Below are 19959 nucleotides of genomic sequence, written 5' to 3' on the forward strand. Positions count from 1 at the left end.
AGCTCTGTTCTAAGTTCATAGCGTGATGCACTTGCCCTTGTATCCTCTCCTTCCTTCCCCTTGCCCCTCTGCCAAGAACTACGAGCACACATTCCACATGCACTCTTGGCTCAGCCTGAGAAATATGGAACGGTTACAGCAACTGTTCTGCCTGAATGGACTGGGACATTGATGAGACGGCTGACTGCCCTTATTCAGGCAGCATCAACAGCTCTTTCTGAGGATTTTTTTTAAAATTCATTTACAGGACCTCCCTCTGCGCTCCTATATATGTTTGTCTTCGTGTTCATGCCTACAAAGTGTGATCTGCATGTTCTGTGTACATTTTGTGCCTCTGTGTAGGTGGAGAACCTGCAGGGCCAGTACCATTAAAGAGCGATAGCACAGCTTGGTTACTGCTTTCTCTTGGTAGCAGCACAACACTAATATTACTGATAGCATGTCTACACTGACAGCATGAGCGAAGCGACACAGACTGCATTATCCTTGCAGCGCTGATATCGAGCTTATCAATGTGAGCTGCAGACACAGAATATGTAGCCACGTGTGTGAGGCAAGAGATAAAAAGGATTGAATTTAAATACTGTATCTCTCTATGCTAAGAGACCTGCCTCCATCGGAATCAGCTAGACAGTTTACAAGTCTAGAGCCAAACCTGTCCAATTAAAATCTCTTAAAACAAAGTCTGCGAGGCTTTCCCCTTCATGTATATTTGATGGGAGCTGGTGTTACACTTGATGAGGATGACAAGGTTGAACACTGCAGTACAAATCAGACACTTGTGCCTGAGTACCTGCCACAAGAATACTCCTCCCCTGCGTGAGTAACTGCAGTTAATAAATAGTCACAATCAACACATTCAACTGACTGCTGTTGAGTGCTGACATGGTGAACCTTATGGAAAGAAAACAGACGGCTTGACAACACCTGTCAGCCTTGATTTACAGAGCAAACAAGCACTGCTCAAATCTTTTCTATGAGCTGGCTGCAGATACCCCATGGAGTAATTCAACAGCAAAAATGCCCACAGGGGGTGAATAACTGATTCCAGACAGAGCTAGCGACACGTGCAGGACAGGATTGTTGTCATCCTTTTGTGTGTCGTTAGTGGTGAAATAAAGTACCCCTGAGGGATGGGAGGATCCACGTGTCTCTGCGATTGACAGTTGTTGCCCACACACACACAGACAGCGAGGAGCGATCACTGATTATACTGCTTTCGCATTGACTCACCCCTTTCAAACTGAAGCTTCTTGTATCTCTGCATCATCTCTGTGGCCACCATGCATTCAATCTACAGGGAGGAGAGGAGAGGAGAAGTGGGAGGGAAATAAGCAGGTCATTGTGCATATTTATAGACAGAAGCAGCAAGGAGCAATTATACATTCAGTGTGTGAATGTCATTTCCAGAACAATGTCAAATTCAAATTTCTACAAGATCACAACTTGCTGCTTGCTTACCAATAAGGCCTCTTATCCCATTTTCAGATAGAAAAAAAGAGAATCCAATTGCCAAAATGTATTCAAGGTGCATACACGGGTCCACTCAAGGTTAAATTTACTCATTTATTGGGCAATGAAACAAATACTCGGGCTTTGTAAAAGAGCAGTCAATTACAAGGTGATGGAACTGCTGTCAGAGAAGACAGGGATGAGGCAAGCTTTGCCTGACTGGCAGGAGTAGCTGGGGTTCCATTAAGGGCTGGTGACACCGATTGATTAGAAACATAAGGCCGTGGTGTGCTGAACCATGCTGAGCCTGCGGGCTTCTGAGACTGAGTGAGAGAATGAGTGAGTCCATCAACCAAAATGCCTGGAGGATGAAGAGCGCTCTGCCCTCAGATTGACCCTAAGCTAGGAAGGCAGGCATGCTGGAACACTCATTATAATGGAATAAACACACTGCCAGGTGGAGCACAGTGATCATCTTGAGTAAGGCTTGAGCTCTGATGGGGTATAGAGGTATTAAACTAACTGCAGACGTGTTAGTTTCACCCATTGTTTTGGTTTTTTTTTAATGTGGGAGGAAAAAACAGCAGCATGATAGGAGGTGCAAAAATTGATTGGTAGAGATAACACGTCACGTGCATTACCAGTTCTGCACATGCAGCAATTGCATGTGCATACAGTACATGCATGCACATGCAAATTCCTGCTTATTGTGCAAGTTCCATGCATGCATCATCGACGTGAAAATAAAAAGTAATCATTGTTTCTGCAAACTGCTGCACTGCTAAAGTCTTTTCTTGGTTCAACCAGAGCTAAGACATATCAGACATTATCAGACAAGCTCATGAGGCTGATGAGGTGTGTGAGTGTTAACTGGCAACCAGTCAGCAACTAAACAACAAACTAATCTAATGACAATCAAAGTAAAACTGTGACTTCTCCTTTGGTCAATACCTCATTTTCCTGCAAGTGTCCTCTTTTGGGACAGGCAGAGTCTGGACAGCTAATTGCAGTTTCAAGGCCTTCTTTAATCAGGAGTTCCACATACTGCTTCAGGCACTGAGGGAAAACAGACAGACACACAAATACAACAGTTCAATATCCAATCAGTCAGTTATATGAAAAAAGAAGAAACAAAACAAACAGACCACGCATCAGAGAGGCTGGTAAACTAACACTGGCCTAAGAGTCTATCTCAGTTAGAGCTGAAGACTTAAAGCTCCACTAATCTTTTTTTTTATTTTTTTTATTAACAATGGATCAAATGACTGTGTGTAATGTGAAAGGGTTTGCAAGCAGTGACAAACCCATAACAATCATCACCTGACTCAACAGGTTCCTTTAATGTTTTAGTTTCTTTCAGCTCATTGTTTTGGTTTTACAGCCCGCAGCTTCACCGCTCTCAACCCTGTTTCCAGCTACGTTGAGCAACTGCTTCCAGGTAAAAAGTTAAGATAAACCAACTCTACAGTGCTTGTCCAGTATCAAACAACTGACAGACACAGTTAGCAACTAGCTGGTGGAAACCAAAACAGAGCTAAAGAGTGAATATTAGAATTGTCAGGTATAACTCTCTGTGTAACTACATAACTGTTTGCTAACACATATCAACTTTGTGAAGAAAAAAATATGTCAGTATTGTGCTTTTGGTTTGATTCACCAACCTCAAGTGGCCAAAAAAATCTATTATGCTGCTTAATGGAAAACCTTAAAATAACATTTGAACCATGTAACCTCAGCTCTGATTACAAATTTACAATAATGACACAACCAATTACCAATCCTATACACAGCTACAAATCCAAAAGCAAAATATTTTTTAAAGAATACTCAATGTAAGATGGTTCACAATAAAGTAGCTCATGTGAGATATCAGCACCTCTTTGTATTTACATCGTGGTTGACCTCTAGAATAAACTCTGCTAACTGAACTTTTTGAAATGACTGCCACCACCCAGACTGTGTTTGAGGAAGCAGCTTCTATTTTTAGTGGTCATTCTCGGGCATTGTTTCCTCATCTCTGGACTACATTTGTTAAGATCTGACAGCAAATGGGTGTTACTGTTCCTCTGTCCTGACCTTTTCTCACGGGTTCAGTGTTTCATAGGAGGGATGCAAGATATGTGAGAACAGATCCTGATGCTGTTTACTGATTTCACAGTGAAAATCCTATATGGCTTTTACAGTATTAGGTTTGAATTGATTTTGACAATCCCATTTACGATGTATGTGGAGACAGATTTTCTGGAAATTCTTTCCCTGCATATACCTGTTTTTTTTGGAGACTTCTGCCCTTTGAGGTGTGTTGTGAATATATTGTATAAACTTTATTTGTAGCGGTCCTGCTCACCAGTGTACAGAAGACACATTGGCACTGTGTGATGGTGGTCATCTGCTCCAGAGGGAACTCTCCAAGGCACAGCTTACATGAGACCAGAGGGTCCACGGCCAGCTCCCAGGTGGGACGGTACCGTGCCGTGGTCATCTTCACCGCCACAGAGCTGTAAACACCAAAGACAAAAAAAAAAAAAAAAAAAGCTACAGTTAATTAGGCAAAATGCATCCTGTGGGAGAGTACGACAAAGACCATGCATAATTCTGCTGATGATAAAAGAAACTCAGCTAAAGTGAGAATATATGCGGCTCGGTTTTGTTTTTGCGTCTGTCTACATAATAAATCCAAGAAGTGCTTTATTTGTTGTGACATAATCAGCATGACGGTATGAGCACAGACTGAAAATGTATTGTGAGTTGTGTCCAGCGAGTGTGCGCGCACACAAACAGGCCTGCTGTATGCAGAATGACACCCGCTCTCTGCCTAAATGGCCCTTGTCAACTGTGTTCATTTTTATTCCAAGCCTCATGCTTTCTGGCAGTTTAAAAAAAAAAAAAAAAGAGGAACTATAGTTCAAAGGCTCCTAAAGCTCCTGTAGCTATCAGCTATCTCAGCTCCCTGTGAAATTTTCACTCGGAATGAAATAACACTTCTTCTTTTTTTCCCTCTTCTTCACCGCACGTCATCGCATCGTTTTTGTGCGAGTCAGAAAGGGTTATTTTAGGCCGTCTCGTCTCACTCTCTCCTTCCCTCTGTAGCTGAGAGCAAAGAGCACCCACTCGGCTGTTTACAGGAAGTAGTCCCGCGCACACAACGTCAACACTGTCAAGCGCTCCCCGTGCTGCTTAGCAACCAGCTGAAGGAGAATTTTGAAAGTGGAGGGAGGGGAGGGGGGCCTTGATAGGAGAGAGAGACTCACAGCAGAGGAGAAGAGACAGGGAGAGGGCGGCGTTTGCTTTCGCCGGTCGCAGCGCTGTCTGCCTCAGCGTGCAGCTGCCTGTTTAGAGACACAGAGATGAAGAGCACAGCCGGGACAGTGGGAGGAGAGGGGTTGAAGAGTTCACGTGATCGCTCTGTGGACCCTTGCGTTGTCTACATGTGCTGCCCAAACAGGGGAGTGGAGAGGGAAAAAACAGACGGAGTGTTCTGGTTTAGCAGAGATATGATATCATTTCACACCACCCCTTTTAACGACACTGTTCCACTGGATCCACCTCCACCTTGGATCCACCTCATTAGGGCGCTGGTTGAAGGCAATCCACAGATGATACATGCTAGAGCAATAAAATAAAAATGAGACAGACACTAATCTGTTGTGGTAATGAGGCAAAACCTGGGGGGTGGGGGGCATGTGATGGAGCTATAGCCTTTGTTGCAGGGTGATGTGTCAAAAAGAACATGCGTCTCCATATAATTTCTTTCATTTCATATCTCATTATGCCTTTGTCTCCATATAACATATTACAGTCATCAGTGAGGACACATCACTTCTATTAATACTGCTCCGTGGTGCAAGGAGAGAGGAAAGAGGAGGAATCTCAAAGGGGACTTCAGTGAGGATACGTGAGAGCATCATATGTGAGAGTCTATTATTGGAAAGGCACTCCACTGCACTGAAAATCAATCAGCGATCGGATACTGCTGCTGCTCTTACTACACTGCAATTTTGTCAAAATACTACTACAAAAGCATAGACTGAAGACACAGCAGCATGAATGCAGGTGTCAGAAGACGGTGATGACTTGTGTATGTTGTGTTCATTCAGCAATAAACACACTTTTAATGTCTGTAAATGTAATTTCCTATTTAGTCAGAGTCGAGTAATCAATCATATTGGGCAGAAGCCCCATAATTTTATGAAGTATTGCGACACATAATGAGATACCCTCATCATAAGCAGGATTAATTAATAATGAATTTACAAGAGACAAAAATTAAGTAAGCATGAATAATTCCAGATGCAAAAAAATCTTATCATTTCATTATAATAATATTTCATTACATTACAAAACTCTACGATAAACCGGTTATACAGTCCCACTCTCAGGTGATCTAGCTGGCCACCTGTTATCATTAAATGATGCCAATTCAGCTGATAAATGTCTCATTTGATCAAATCCGATCGCCTCGCTTCTCCCTCCTTCGCATTATCTCATCGTGCCTTCAGTAGGAGGGCCGGGGAGGAAATGCAAAGTGAGGCTGAAACGGAGAGGACAAATACGAAAAATGAGATGTACCCTCGATGTCTGACTCACTCAAGATTCACCTGGCGCTCATCCATCTACCCACCATCCATCACACTGACCAGAAATCGCTGAGCGGTTGGAGGAAAGCTCTATTATGTAGGTGCTGAAGTCATATACAGAAGCTTAAATGGCAATTTGTTATCAGGACGGAGCCAGAGAGTTACAAATGTGACACCACCACCACCCGCCCGCTACCCCAGAGGAGTGTGTGGGAAGGTATGAAAGACATGAAAGAGGACTTTTACTAGAGAAGTAATTAAATCACAATTGCAAATGCAGCTGCACAGATGAGTCACGTTTATAGCTGACTGTAATGAACGCTGTGTCTCGGTGTAAAAACAGGTCTGACAGTTATCAAGGTGCAAAGCAACACGAAGCATCTAGCAGTGAGTTGGAAAGGGGCCAAAGTACAGGTAAAAATAGGTCGTAAAGACTTCAAAATGATTTAATGTAGCGACAGGAACAATCTGGAATCTGTACAGATGATGATTTGACTGACAGCAGCTTCCCTGAGGACTGAATTGGTTTGTTTCTTTAAGACGCTGAAGTCAAAAAAAAAAAAAAAGTAAAAATGTACTCCACACTGTACAGGGCAAGACTTTCTAATACAGTGTGTGCTGTTACATTTGAATCAGTTTCTCTCCTCCTAGACTTTATGTTGGCTGTGCAAATACTGACAGACTGGGTCGATGGGGACAAATGAAATAGTTTTGTAAGGATGGCCTGAGGATGGGAGAGAGTGAGGGAGGGGGAGAGAGAGAGAGAGAGAGAGAGAGAGAGCGATGAAGGGAAAATGAGTTTTCATGAGAAAAGGTGGTGCAGTGCGAGCAATTCTGCTGCATTATTAACTAGATGTTCCATTATCAGTGAGAAACACACACAAACATACAGTATAGCTCAGGCACTGGGACTGCGCATGCGGGCCTCTTGTACGTGTTCAAATATAGCCTTCCAGAGTACTATACACCTCAAAATGTTAGGTCAGTCAGCTAAAAATCAATTAAACCGGAGTCAGAAGTGAGTCAGAAGTTAAACATCCATCCTGAGCGGTGGATCACACCATGTGGCAGTCATCAGTCTGAAGGGACACAACTCATAGCTTAACCAGCCGTGGCAGCATTCATCCGATAATGACTCCATATCCAAGACACATGCATGTGCATTAACAATCCATTGCATAACAAGGGCTGGAATGGTCACAGAGAAGTGACTGAGGAGGACTTCTCAAGGGGGATTTCTTCCTGCTGTATACATGATGCCATCCATTTAAGTATTGGGCTATTTATTCTGCTGCTATAAGCTTATGTAATGCTGATAAGAGAGGTTAACTACAAATCACAGATATAGATATTTATAGCAAGACGAACACAAGGATACACACATACAATAAAAACAGTAACAGTAAATATATCTTTAGCCCTGTTCAGTACATTAATTCTAATCTTAAAAGCAGACCACGCCAAAAATCACATCACAAAATGACCTCACTCCAGTGATGTCAGCCTTTAACTGGCACTCATGAGGACCATAAAAACAAGACACTTTCATACATACAGAACAGTATATAAGATGCTATACTGTGGGAATTAGTGTATAAAATGGCTTCCAAACATCCTAGTTTCCATAGAGGGGCTCAGTCAGTTTATGGATGTTGTTTCCAAGAGATGTCTCAAATTGCACTGAGCAGTGCTAAGAAAGTACTTGTCAACACATGCCTTTGATGAGTAAAGTGCAGGTTATTGCACAATACTGTGGATTGATTTCTTGGTAACATTTGTACAAGCCAGGGACAGTCACTATATTTTCCCTGTCAAAGTCCTAATTCCCTAGAGCTGACATTTTGTTTTATTATCAAAGCTAACCTAGATTGTTTTTTATTATTACGTCTGATACAATAAAAATGAGATTGACACTAAACTGATACTTAATACAACGCCCTTAGTGTTTTTGCTCTTACTCACCAGCCCTGCTCTGTATTCAAATAAATGCTGCTTCCCAATGTATAAAGAACAAAATAAAATGCAAATTCTCACCTGAACAGACTTCGGCAGAGAAACAACTTTCATATGCTACAACACCAAGCCGCGCACTGCATATCAATGCAGGCTTTACATTCATGAACTAAACCCAATGCACCAGTGTGCACAGTCTATCTTGTCATTTGCTCCTATGGAAGAAAGATGAGATTGAAAGGATGTGAGATTTTCACCTGGGTTGACAAGATTTTTTTACTGTGCATAATTACATAATGTCACAGCATTGCATAAGGCTCTATTTATATACTGTACCTCACCTATGGCTGATGTGAAAGAAAGCTGCTAACAACTGTTAGCTGGGAGTGGGAGCAGCCCACAGATTTCTCTTGCTCATTCTCTTACACACAAACACAAACATCCTTTCAACACATGCACAAAGCTGTCCTTCAGCTGATTTACAAGAATCTGCTGTCAGCCAATTATGCAAGTTGGAAAGAGTGCAATGAAGGACGAAAACTGAAGGCTGCCTTGTGCTCAGGCTAGATATGGACGCAGGGCAGGGATGAGCGTTGAAACCACGCCGATAATATTCTACCTGAAGTCTGGGGACAAGTCACTGGATGTCCACTTGTGTCATTATTTGGAGCAGCAAAATTAAAGTAGCAAGAAGCACGATATGATACAAGCTGACGCAAACAAACTTCCGACTGGCTTTATCAGCGAAACCTAATCTTGTCTCAAGTTTACTCTTGTCAACATTTCTGTCTGGCACGCTGCTACAATCATTTCCTTGTTGTCTCACTGGAATTGCTGATGTTAACTGCAATCCACTGACACACATATACACGTACATACACATTTTTCACCTGAAAAATCCCTATATACTGAATCACCTGGAATCACCTGGCACAATGAACAGCAGGGGTAATTTGTGGTTGAGTACAGAACAAAAATCTAGACCGGCCCATCTGCACAGGGGATCTGAACAAGCTCCGGGTCTGTAATAAGCACTTAGTGGTACTGCCGTCGGCTCCTCCCTCCCCTGTTCCTTCCTGCCTTTCCTCCCTCAAGAGCCCAGCCCTGCTCTTCATGGCAAATTAGCAGGGCCTTTAAGTTTCATTATATGTCAGGGTTAGTGAAAACGCTGTAGATGGACAGGAGCATACCGTTGCTCTCAAGGCATCAACATCGGAATGTGGGCTTTCAATTCTAGGGAGAGCATAGATTTTTCCCCTTAAGTCATTGTCTGCCATGTGGTTAACAATCAATTGCTCCCTTAAAACTTATAAAATACAACAGTCAGATTTTCCCTCTATGAGAGTTGAATTAAAAAATATACATCATTGGACTATTTGAACTATTGCTGTAGCGAAATCCAGATAAAAATGTATTATTAGGACATAAGAAAACAAGGCTGTCAGGAAGAATTTCTAGAATGTTTTTGTTGAATTATGCTCTAAAAGTTGTTGTGTTCACTCCCTGGTGACAGCATGAAAGAATACTATAAGAACATGGTTGGTAATATGACCAGCGAAGGGTACAAATTACACCAACACTAGACACCAACATCTGCTCTACACTATGATTATTAAATCCCCCGCATCTTCCAGTGAGCGCTGCAGCTGAACGCAGAGTAAAGCCCGCTATCGCTAAGTCTTGCGAGCAGACACAGTGGTTTTACCTTCTGACTGAGATCAGGTACAGGATATGGTGTTTGCAGCCTTCACCTTTCTAACCAGAGACATGGACGTTTGTGTGTGTGTGGAGAGAGACCTCCTCTTTCATATGCAATCAAAAGATGTTTCTTGTTGCAGCCTTAGAAAAACACTGAAGCACAGGAGTGATGGTCAAAACAGTATCTGAGGGACAAATTCTGCCCTTGCCTACATAGGAATTGACATCTTCTGCATAAGTCGTGCAGTGATAAATGATTCCTCTCAAATAGAAACAAAGAGTCAAGGCAACAATTGAGTCAGCAATAAAATGAATAACCTGTGAGCTATCATCATATTTACATAGTATATCTCTATATGAATTGGTGCTGTATTAAAGTAAGATCATTGTGAGACATGCCACTGCTAACATCTAATGAAAAATAACTCATGCCAGCATCTATTTCCAGCATGTTTATCAAGACAGAATGTAGGTCATTATTTTCTATAAGGGCCATAGGTTGATGTAGATCATGCAATACTGAAACAACACTAAAGTCATACTGTGCACAGCCACAACTCGCCTGTACTCAGGGTACCCGGGTGTGTTATTCTCTTTGATCGACTATCAGCTAACCCACATTCATAACCCAAAACACACACACACACGCACGCACACAGGGACTTTATTTTTGGATGGCTCAATCGCTGAATGTGAAAGGTGACATGCCCTCATTGAGGGACAGCGGTTGGGGACAGTCACCGTCTGTCCTTGACATGGAGGGGGGGAACTCTAAGAGGGTAGCCAACAGCGGTGATAGGCCTAGTTTTTTCCATGCCCCGAGGAGTTAGACAATCACCCAGATGTATTTTGGCATTGTGAGTGGTGTAGAGAAGTTGTGTGTGTGTGTGTGCGTGTGTGTGTGTGTGTGTGTGTGTGTGTGTGTGTGTGTGTGTGTGTTATGGTGCCTAGCGAGTCAAAGTCCATTTTGCAGTTTGGGCCAGACAGACGCTGACAGTGGTCATGCCTGGGAATGTGGGGCAGAAAAAACTTGTAGTCTCATGTCTAACTTGGTCTCTTGCCATTTTTCTGCTGCGATGTTAAATATCCTCAGAGTACACGGTGAGTGCAGGGACTATGATTGGTCTGCTTGGGGCTTGTTTGTATTTACTTCACTGAGTGTGTTTGTCAACGGCAATAACGAGATGGAACATGCTGAAGAATATTTTTTTTCTGAGTAATGAGAAATCTAGCAAATCTAGTCACACCCTTCTCCTCACAACATTGCTACTACTCTCTCAAAAAGAGATTGTAAACATGATTACTTCTGGTGCACTGTGAATGCACAATGCTGCTTTTTAGTGTGATACCACAGCTGTAATGAGGAAATAAAAGTGTTCAAAACCTAAATACCCTAGAAATCTAGCATAACCACTAGAACACTAGGGACACAGAAGTGAACTGTGACCTCAGGGGTCAGTTAATACTTTTGCTGTATTCATAGTTTTGCTGTAAAGAGGGTCTGTATGACAGGTGGAGCACTCCCCTATGAAGGGACAAATGTGCAGTCAATAAAGAAGTTACAATGGCTTAAATGATCATTGTGTTTGTCACTTGCCATCTGCAAAAGTGTCAACAGCTAGAGGAAACTGTTACCCACATTTACCAGACGCTGCCAAGTGATAGAAACCATAAAGTGGCCCCGAGAGCATGAGGGCATGAGAGAAACAAAGCAGAACAAAAAGGATGAGTGAGATGGGACAAAGTAAGAAAGAGGAAAGGAAAGGAGGAAGGAAACATCAGTAATCAGACAAAAAAAGAGAGTAAAATGAGGCAAACACAAAGTAAAAACAGACAGTGAGAAGACAAGAGGTAACTGTATTCCACACCACCGTAAGCCTCTGAAGTGAACCATTAGGAAAATGAGCAGGGGCGTTGGCAGTACTTAATGACTAGGTATAAATATTCATGAGATTCAGTAGCATTTTAAATGTTCTGTTTGTTCCTTTAGCCTTTAAAAAGCAGAAGAAGAAATATTCAATGCTCGTCTGACTGGACCCAGGCTTGGGTGGCTTTTAAGTTCCCAAGGCTTTTCTCCCAATTGGTAGCAAGCCATCTGAATGTTTATTTTTCCCCACTAAATGAGTTAATTTCCACACCCAGGATGACTTCTCAGCACCTGGAGGAGTAGAAACAGCTAATAACACACCCTGCTGTTCTGATTTCACAAGAAAGAAAGACAGCACCCCCAGACTTAATGACGTACTGGTGAGCAACATGCACACAGCAAAAGATTTAGACTAGAAGCTGAAGCGAGAGGCAATTCCTCCCTACATTCTTGTTGTCCAAGGCAACAACATGACTGAACAAGTGAGAAAACACAGTTCTCCTAAGCACAAAGAATAATAAAGAACAAGAACAAGAACAAGATAAAACAGCTAGAAGAAAGTCCTTATTTGAGCAAGCGGCAAAAGACATCATATCTTGCCAATTCCACAAGTGCTTAAAACAAGGCTCTGAGCAGCGACAACAGACTCAGGAGCTGAGTGAAGACGACAGGCGTGCCACACTGAGCTTGTTTCTACTGACAGATGCGGAGAGCCCGAGTAAAGGGTCGACTTTGCAGGCAATCTGTTGTCATTCACTGCTCTACAGCTTCAGTCTTTATGTTTACATGCCCGCTATAACCAGATTAAAGTGAATAATCAAAATAAACTCTCTACTGTGGATGTTCTGACAAATTTGACAATCTTACCTGTATTTATAAAGTAGAAGCAACTTCTTTTAATTGCACTGACTGAGAGAGAATATTTTTCTAACGCCATAATGCTGCTCATCTGGCTATTAACATATCTGGACTCAACTGTGCTATCAGGGGAAGTTACTTCCAGTTGGATCCATCTATCCAAACTTTTCTTTGTTTTTCCATCCAAAACAGAACCAAACAAAAATAAACTGGCAAAAAAAACCCATTCAAAAGTGTTTTGTTGGTTTATGTCACTGGTTTAATTTTGATTCTTTTCCAGTGGATTCATTGCCAGCTTGTGTTTTTTTTTTTTAAACTTTCAATTTATCTTTGAAGTTAGCCTCATTTGAATTTATTGTGAATTTCCATGCAAAACAAAATGTTAAAAAAAAAAATACTGCAGTGATACTTGGATCTGAATAATGGTGGCTGAGCAGATTTACTAAATGAACTTTTTTTTCTCCTCCAAATAAATAAATAAATGAAAATCTCAATTTTCATCAAAACAGCAAACAAACACACACTGAAAATCAACAAATAAGAGCTGCATTCACAGGCTGTCTGAATGTGACATAACTGATGGACAGTGGACACACTCAATAGTATCCATCTGCAGTCGGCAAGACTACAAGACACGCCCACTTGATAGATAACATTGGCCAATTTTAATGACAAATTCAAACGTTTTAACCAACTGCTATTTAGTACATATTTCTTGCAAAGTTCAATTGGCTGAGATGAGTTTTCAAGATGTGAATTCTATGGCATGAACAGGCAAAACTCAAGCTACACAGACAATAGTTGTTAGTTGGATTCATTCTTTTGATAAATTCAATTGTTGCTGGTGATATACAACAGAGGCATTATCTACTGTAATAATCAGAAAGTTGGTCACACTGTGACTAATCTGAAAAGCATACGCACACCCGGCTTTCATGAAGACATTCAAATGGGTGGAGGCCATTTGAAACAGTGTGTTAACACTCACACAAATGAACACATGCAGTTGATTTCTTCTATAAGCTATGGGGAGGTTAAACGTTCAGTGGGTGACTGACACATCTTTGTTGGCACACAACCCCTAAGGGGACAAATCCACTATGCCACCGCAATATGCAAACTATGCAAGTCATGGCTAGAGCTGCAGAAAGTTTACATATAACAAGGAAGGAAGTACAGAACACTATGTGCCATTTCACTTCACTTCAAAAGTGACTGCATAGGACAACAACCGAGACACTCAACTGGAGTAATGTGTTATCCTTTCACTGAAATTACTTTCATGAGAACACTACATATCTAGTACTCAACTAACGAGTGTGACTGCTGCACAGTGAGGACTGCTGCCACCCCTCTGGACAATAAGAGTTTTCATGGTCACAGAAGGAGAGAGCCACTACAACAGAGAGGCACTCAGAACCTAATCTGTGGGTTATGGTGGCACTCTCACCAGCAGTGGACCAAACAATTCACAAGCAATTTCACTAATCGCTGAGTTACAGCAATGCAGACAAAACAAAGGGGTATAGACTCAAGAATTTCGTGTGCCATCCCAGTTATTTCACGCATCCACTATTGCCTCCTTGTTCCTTGCAGTCTCCACACAGTAAAACGTTAACAACATATCATCTTCCACAGAGGGACTGCTCACACCACGTACACCTCACCCTAACAGCATATTCTGTCTCTCACTTTCTGTTCTGCCCTCCAGCTTTTACCTTCTTTGCTGTTGGTGAGCTGCTGCCTTGTAAAGCAAACACAGTCTCTTATTCCCTTTGCAGGAGGATGGGAAGGAGGAAGCCAAAAACGACCTTAGGAAATGCACTGACGTCCTGTTGTTGGGTTTGTTGCAGATACACAAAGGATGTAAACCCACTTAAAATGATGAGGAGAGGAATCCCTCCAAAGGCAGATGTCTCCATGTTACTTTACATATCAAAAGAGTGATATAAAAAGAAATTACAACACCCCAGTGACACATTTAAAGGGAGGGCTATGAGCAGTTCTTGCATTCATGTATTCATCTTCTTCATCATTCTAATGAATTTACAGTGCATGGGCTTTGCTAGCTGTTTGGCCCTATTAAAATACTTAATAGCCCATATTTAGATATGTTATATTCTCAATCCATTCACTGTGATAAACATGTGAGGCCTCTCTGGGGTTCAAGTTCTGCAAGGTTAGAAATCTAGAGTGTGGGCAGACATGATCAATTATCTTACTGGGAAATCACACAGTAATAAGCATGGGAGGAAATTGTCTGTTAAAACTATTATTTTCAGATAATCTGACAAATCTGGACTCTCATTACCCTTCCTAGCTCCCTGACATTGCAGGCATGATAAAGGTGGAACACTGTTGTTTTTTTTTATTAAAAGTTGTGCCAAATCAACCAGGACTAAAATATTGTGGATTTAAACTTAAAATCTTTTCTTCATTTTATGTTTTGATAGAACTACGAGGCTGCAGGTTCACAGCGGAGTAAAAAGTGCCCCCAGTTTTTAGACCATTGCTGTATTCCAAGTATTAGTCAGAGACAAACTGCTAGCTAGAAGTTTAGTTAATAGGAGCGTGCCCAACGAATGACAGCACACTACATCAGTTGACCAAATCTCTCCTGAACATGGGCACTTTATATAGTCACCATGCTGGTCATCTGTGCCTTCTTCCCCCATGGCATTAGCTCGCGCTTTATGCCACGCCAGGTTGCACCAGCTTTTTGGCTCACCACTGGCACTCCCAGATCCCGGCCTACCTCCTGACTCATCTTCTTCTACTTCAGTTTAGTGATTTCTAACATTTCCGAGAATGACTCCCAGCAGAGTACGAGTCTGAACGTGTTGCATTCTGCTGTTTTCATGTGTAGGTGGAGAGCATCAGTGATAGAGACAGACATAGTAAGAGCAAAGGGTTGGCTTATTCCCAGTCGAGCTGAAGTGTGAGTTGTACCCCTTTAATGAACACGAAACATGATTTGTTGTCGGACTACAGTCTACCGAGGCTACCGTGGGTGGAAAAACGAATGTCTCCTCCTGCAGAATATTTCTCCCTGACTTTTTTCTCCAAATTAGTAACTTCAGAAAGAAGGCCGTGCAGTGTGAATGTGTGGGACGGACACCAAAACCTGAACTTTACAAATGTTTTAGAAAGTTGAATTTTCTTTGTAAAACTCCATTATGTTGGAAGTATCTCCACATAATGATGTGAAGTCATCTATAATCGGGATACTGCAGGAGTCAGTAAAATCTACCACCAAACAAAAGATGGGTCTTGAATTGCATTGACAGCTGTTCTCATAAACATCTTGGCTGTGTCCCTCATTAGGCAGTCGGTATGTATGTATGGATGGATGGCTGGTGCCAAAGCATCACGGCTTGAAAGCAGCTCAGCAGTCAGTATGCTGCATACAGAGTATCTGCTCAAAATGGTTCTTTGTTCAATGTCTGAAGAAGACGAACACATAATTGAAAACTCACAGGCAAGACGTTGCTATTTCAAAAAAAAAAAAAAACTAAAAGGATGTTCATTTGGAATTCAGTTTTTTTTCTTGTATAAAAACAATCTGTGCTTATTGCTTGTTTGTGTGGAATTCGCTCAAACCCCCAAAGGCTTGCTGTAATTTATACATTCTTGAAATGCTAAATCTTAGAAAGTGTCAGACGGTCAGCAGAAACCGCGGTGCATTTATTACACAACAGCGTCTCACTTTACGAGCCCTACCTGTCTGGGAGAATAGCGCCTGAGAGAACAGTTCATGATGCCAAGCGGCCGCCTGGAAGAGGCACGGCACACACGAGCATCACATAATGCTCTCATAACAATACCTATTTCAACCTAACGCAGTCCTAACTGGCTGGATACAAGCCATAACACAAAGAGCTAACACGCTCTCCGGGCAATGAGCATCATTTTCAGGAGCTATTTAGAACTCAAGTGATTGCATTGTTGACTGCCTAGTGTGTACACTGTCCTCCCCTCAACCCTAAACACAAACACACACACACACAGACACACACACATACACTGGAAACCTGAAAACACACACTCACAACACCCTGCTGAAATGGCATTTAAGCTGTTGCATAATCCTTGGCAACTTGTCTGCACACAGGCAGACAACAACCCCTGAAATCAGATTACACCAAAATGACTTCTTCTCTAGATATGTAAATGTTACGAGAATAACAGGCGTGATTCAACAAAAGCACACTGTGGTAATGTGCTGTATGTCGGAGAAATCCCTGTTACCTAACCGCCTTGGGTTGACATTCAGCGTCGTCTGGCCCGTACAGACTCCCCTCAATTTAGTGAGGCCACTCTGACAAGACTTTACAGGTAATGAGGAAGTGACGGTGATTGAGTTTTAATTACTGGTTAAGTGTATTTAAACTGAATGGGTGTCACATTTCTAGCTCATCTCTGTCTCCGGCTGACTAATCTCCTTAACACTGGGTGCTGCTGTGTGATCTAGAACTGACTAGAGTTATACCTCCTGCAGGGCAGGTACCTCAGACTTATTAAGGTCTGGAAAACCAAGGTGTTTCTCCCAGACATGCTTTTGTGATTACACCAGAATGTAAAGTGACACCCTGCAAATGGAGGACCTGAATGTATATAGAGCAGGCAAGGCGACATAGTGCAGTTACTAACCTTACTGTATTATTTTCGTCCATATGGTGCTTATAATCCATCATCAAGCCATGAAACTACAAATCTGTCAGGTGCTTTGTTTAGAAGAACACAGTTTAAAGAGCCAGCCCAAAGCTGAGTCACTGTAAAACAAATCCAGTTAGGTTGACCACAGTACCTTATCATCACTATCAGAATAACACAATCAGCAGAGATCTCTGTCAAAAAGCAGAAGTGTTATTTTTCATGCATTCATTTTTATATGAAGTCTTTACTGAGAGAGAGTTTGTGCTGTTAGCTGTGTGAAGCTAACATAAAAAAATCACACCCTCTGCCTGCCTATATAAAGTGCCTTTTCATATGTGCACGCCTGTGTATATATATGTTACCATGTACACTTAAGTTGTGTGTATTTATGACCATATGTGTACTCCCTCCAGCCTGGAATGGCACACCAAGTTCTGGGCATCATAACCTCATTCCTTCTCACTCTAAAGTAAACGCCTCTCTGCTCTCCTCTGGGAACAGGGCTGACTGCCACCTGGTCACTCCGAGGAATGTGTTACTGTTTTGTTCAGAACATCTTTCTCTTGTTTTGAACAAATCTGTATCGGGGTAGTGGTGGCTTGATGCATTTATTCCCCAATGGGAACAGGCCCTTCCTGAATGGAATGGAAAAAGCGCATCACTACATCGCCTGGGCGTCTGTGAAATTCCATGTGAAATACACAACTTTCCCTAAATGTTTGTTCATGAGTGTGTTTCGACGTGTAGCTTCTCTATTACGGCTAGAAGCATGAAACTGGAGAGAGAATCAATAGCACACAATGAGAGGGATCTTAAAAGCCGTGGTTTATGACAGGATGGACCTCATAAGTATGTGTCCCCCTATGTTGAATGTATTTCATGAAGCTGGCAAGGGGACAAACCCCAGGCACTTAAACACACCATGTGGAAGCTAACCAGCCCCCCGCCCCCACCCCACCCCACATACTGACACTTGACATTAAAGAGACATAATGTCTTTACAGGAGGCTGACAGTATCTTGGCCTCATCAGCTAAAAAAGGTAGAGAAAATGTGTCTGAGATAATCACTGTCAGTCTCTGTAAGATACAAGTATGTCAGCCCACCAAAAAGGATGTATAACTGTGAGCGATGAGAACACTGTGTACAGGTAGGAAAGACATAAGTGATGAAATTCATGTACCCCACACACACACACACACACACACACATCTCAAAGCCTTGCCCAGTGCAGACTGCAGAAATACTCTTTTTTTTCCTACAAGCCCCATGTCATAGTTATATCTATAATATGACGGCACCCTGAGGGGGGACCTGCTTGCTTAAAATGGAAATAGCAGGGCACAGTGAGTGACCTTTCAGAGCTCAGTGGAGCCATCCACTCTGAGCATGTTATGCTTGGAGTTCAGATGCAACACTCTGCAGCTGCTGTGCAGGAAACAAACATGATCTAAGGCTGAGTGGGGGGAGAACAATAACGACAGCAACTCTGATCAAGTGTCAGCAGCGAACAAAGTCACAACAATACACAATACATTACTGATGTAATTCTGAAGCCTGCGCTATGTCACATATTCACTGCATCTGATTACTTCAACATAAGACAAGCAGAGTTTAAAGGGTTTCACGATCAGACTTAAGAAGTCAGCACTGACATCGCTGATAGGCAGCTGGTTGCGAGGCAGGTAACAGGATATATCTTGCTGTTTAAAACGAGGAAATGGCGAAAATATGCGACAGCAGTTCATAATTGAGACTGACACACCATAAGCTCTCAACTGTGTTGCGGGGAATAAAAGCTCAAAAAAGACCCAGCTCACCTGGCTTTCTGAGATAACGCCGTCTTGATGGTGTAACAACCACAGGAAAGGTTGAAAAGATGATCTCCTGAATTGGATTAACGAAGAGGCGGCCAAGCAGTCAGTCAGGCGGAGGAGGAGGAGGAGGCGGACGTGGTGGTGGTGGTGGTGGTGGTGGAGGAGGAGGATATCTCTGAAGGGGTGATGCCCATGTTCATTATGTGTCCCTCCAATGTCGGGGTGGAAACATTTGACCCGCTACTGTCGCCTGCAGCGCCTGAGATCAGGCCCCGGTGAAACACAAACACCAATAACCATCGGCGAAACACACATCCAAAAAAAAAAAAAAAAAAAAAAACCCCACCGCAGATAAATAAGCAAACCGGAGGGGAAGCACAAGCTGCAGCTGACTCTCTCCTGCCTGTTTTGCTTGACAGTAGGATTGTTTGTACACCGGGACGGCGGCGGTCTGCTCCCGATTACCGAAGGGTGCGCAACGTCCAGCCGTGTTTCTCCTGCCCACTGCTGCTGCTCCTGCTGCACAAAAACCCTGCGTGCTATCTTGTTGCAAAAGAAATCCGGGGGCGGTGTGTTTACCTCTCCGCCATTCCTGCTGCCGTGCTCGGTAGGAAATCAGCTGCTTCGCACAGGAGGGACGCCATTTGTTCGCGAGAAAGCTTCCCGTCTGCTGTCCTGCGCTGCCGCTTAGAGGAGAGCTCAGCACCTACCACCCTCTCGTTAACGTCAGCGCCCCCTGCTGGCAAACATACTGTAATCGCCTTTTCTAAAGGGTTGCCTCAAACCACAACAAGCATACAGTATATTCTCACTTCCCTCTAGTGGTACTCAGCCAAGCTTGCAGATATTATGTCATTTTCCAGGTTTTTAAATCATGGATACAACCCTAACACAAAGTAGGTGAATGGAATTTACTTCTTTTTTTCCTTTAATATTTTTTTTATAGCAAAGCAATGCTACTGATGGATGTTTTAGATATGTAGTATTTCAGTGCTATCAGCAAAAACAACATTTTACTTGCCTCCACTGTTACAAGGGCCGATGCAGAAATTTCAAGACGCCCAATATCTTGACACCTGAGC

The 19959-nt window shown here is 42.5% G+C and overlaps 1 protein-coding gene across 1 annotated transcript in view; it reads right to left on the minus strand.

Annotated features, from left to right (window-relative positions):
* Nucleotides 1-19626, minus strand: part of rnf144aa (ring finger protein 144aa) — a 28941-nt gene extending 9315 nt beyond the window's left edge. Inside the window, exons 1-4 of the mRNA XM_018683983.2 lie at nt 18881-19626; nt 3800-3950; nt 2404-2508; nt 1234-1294 (exon numbers count right to left, since the gene is read on the minus strand). Of these exons, the coding sequence (XP_018539499.1) occupies nt 1234-1294; nt 2404-2508; nt 3800-3934 (301 nt within the window). The 5' untranslated portion in view covers nt 3935-3950; nt 18881-19626. The remainder of the gene's footprint in view (nt 1-1233; nt 1295-2403; nt 2509-3799; nt 3951-18880) is intronic.
* Nucleotides 19627-19959: the final 333 nt, after the last annotated feature.

This window comes from Lates calcarifer, linkage group LG19, assembly GCF_001640805.2.
Source record: "Lates calcarifer isolate ASB-BC8 linkage group LG19, TLL_Latcal_v3, whole genome shotgun sequence".
Classification (NCBI taxonomy): Eukaryota; Metazoa; Chordata; class Actinopteri; family Centropomidae; genus Lates; species Lates calcarifer.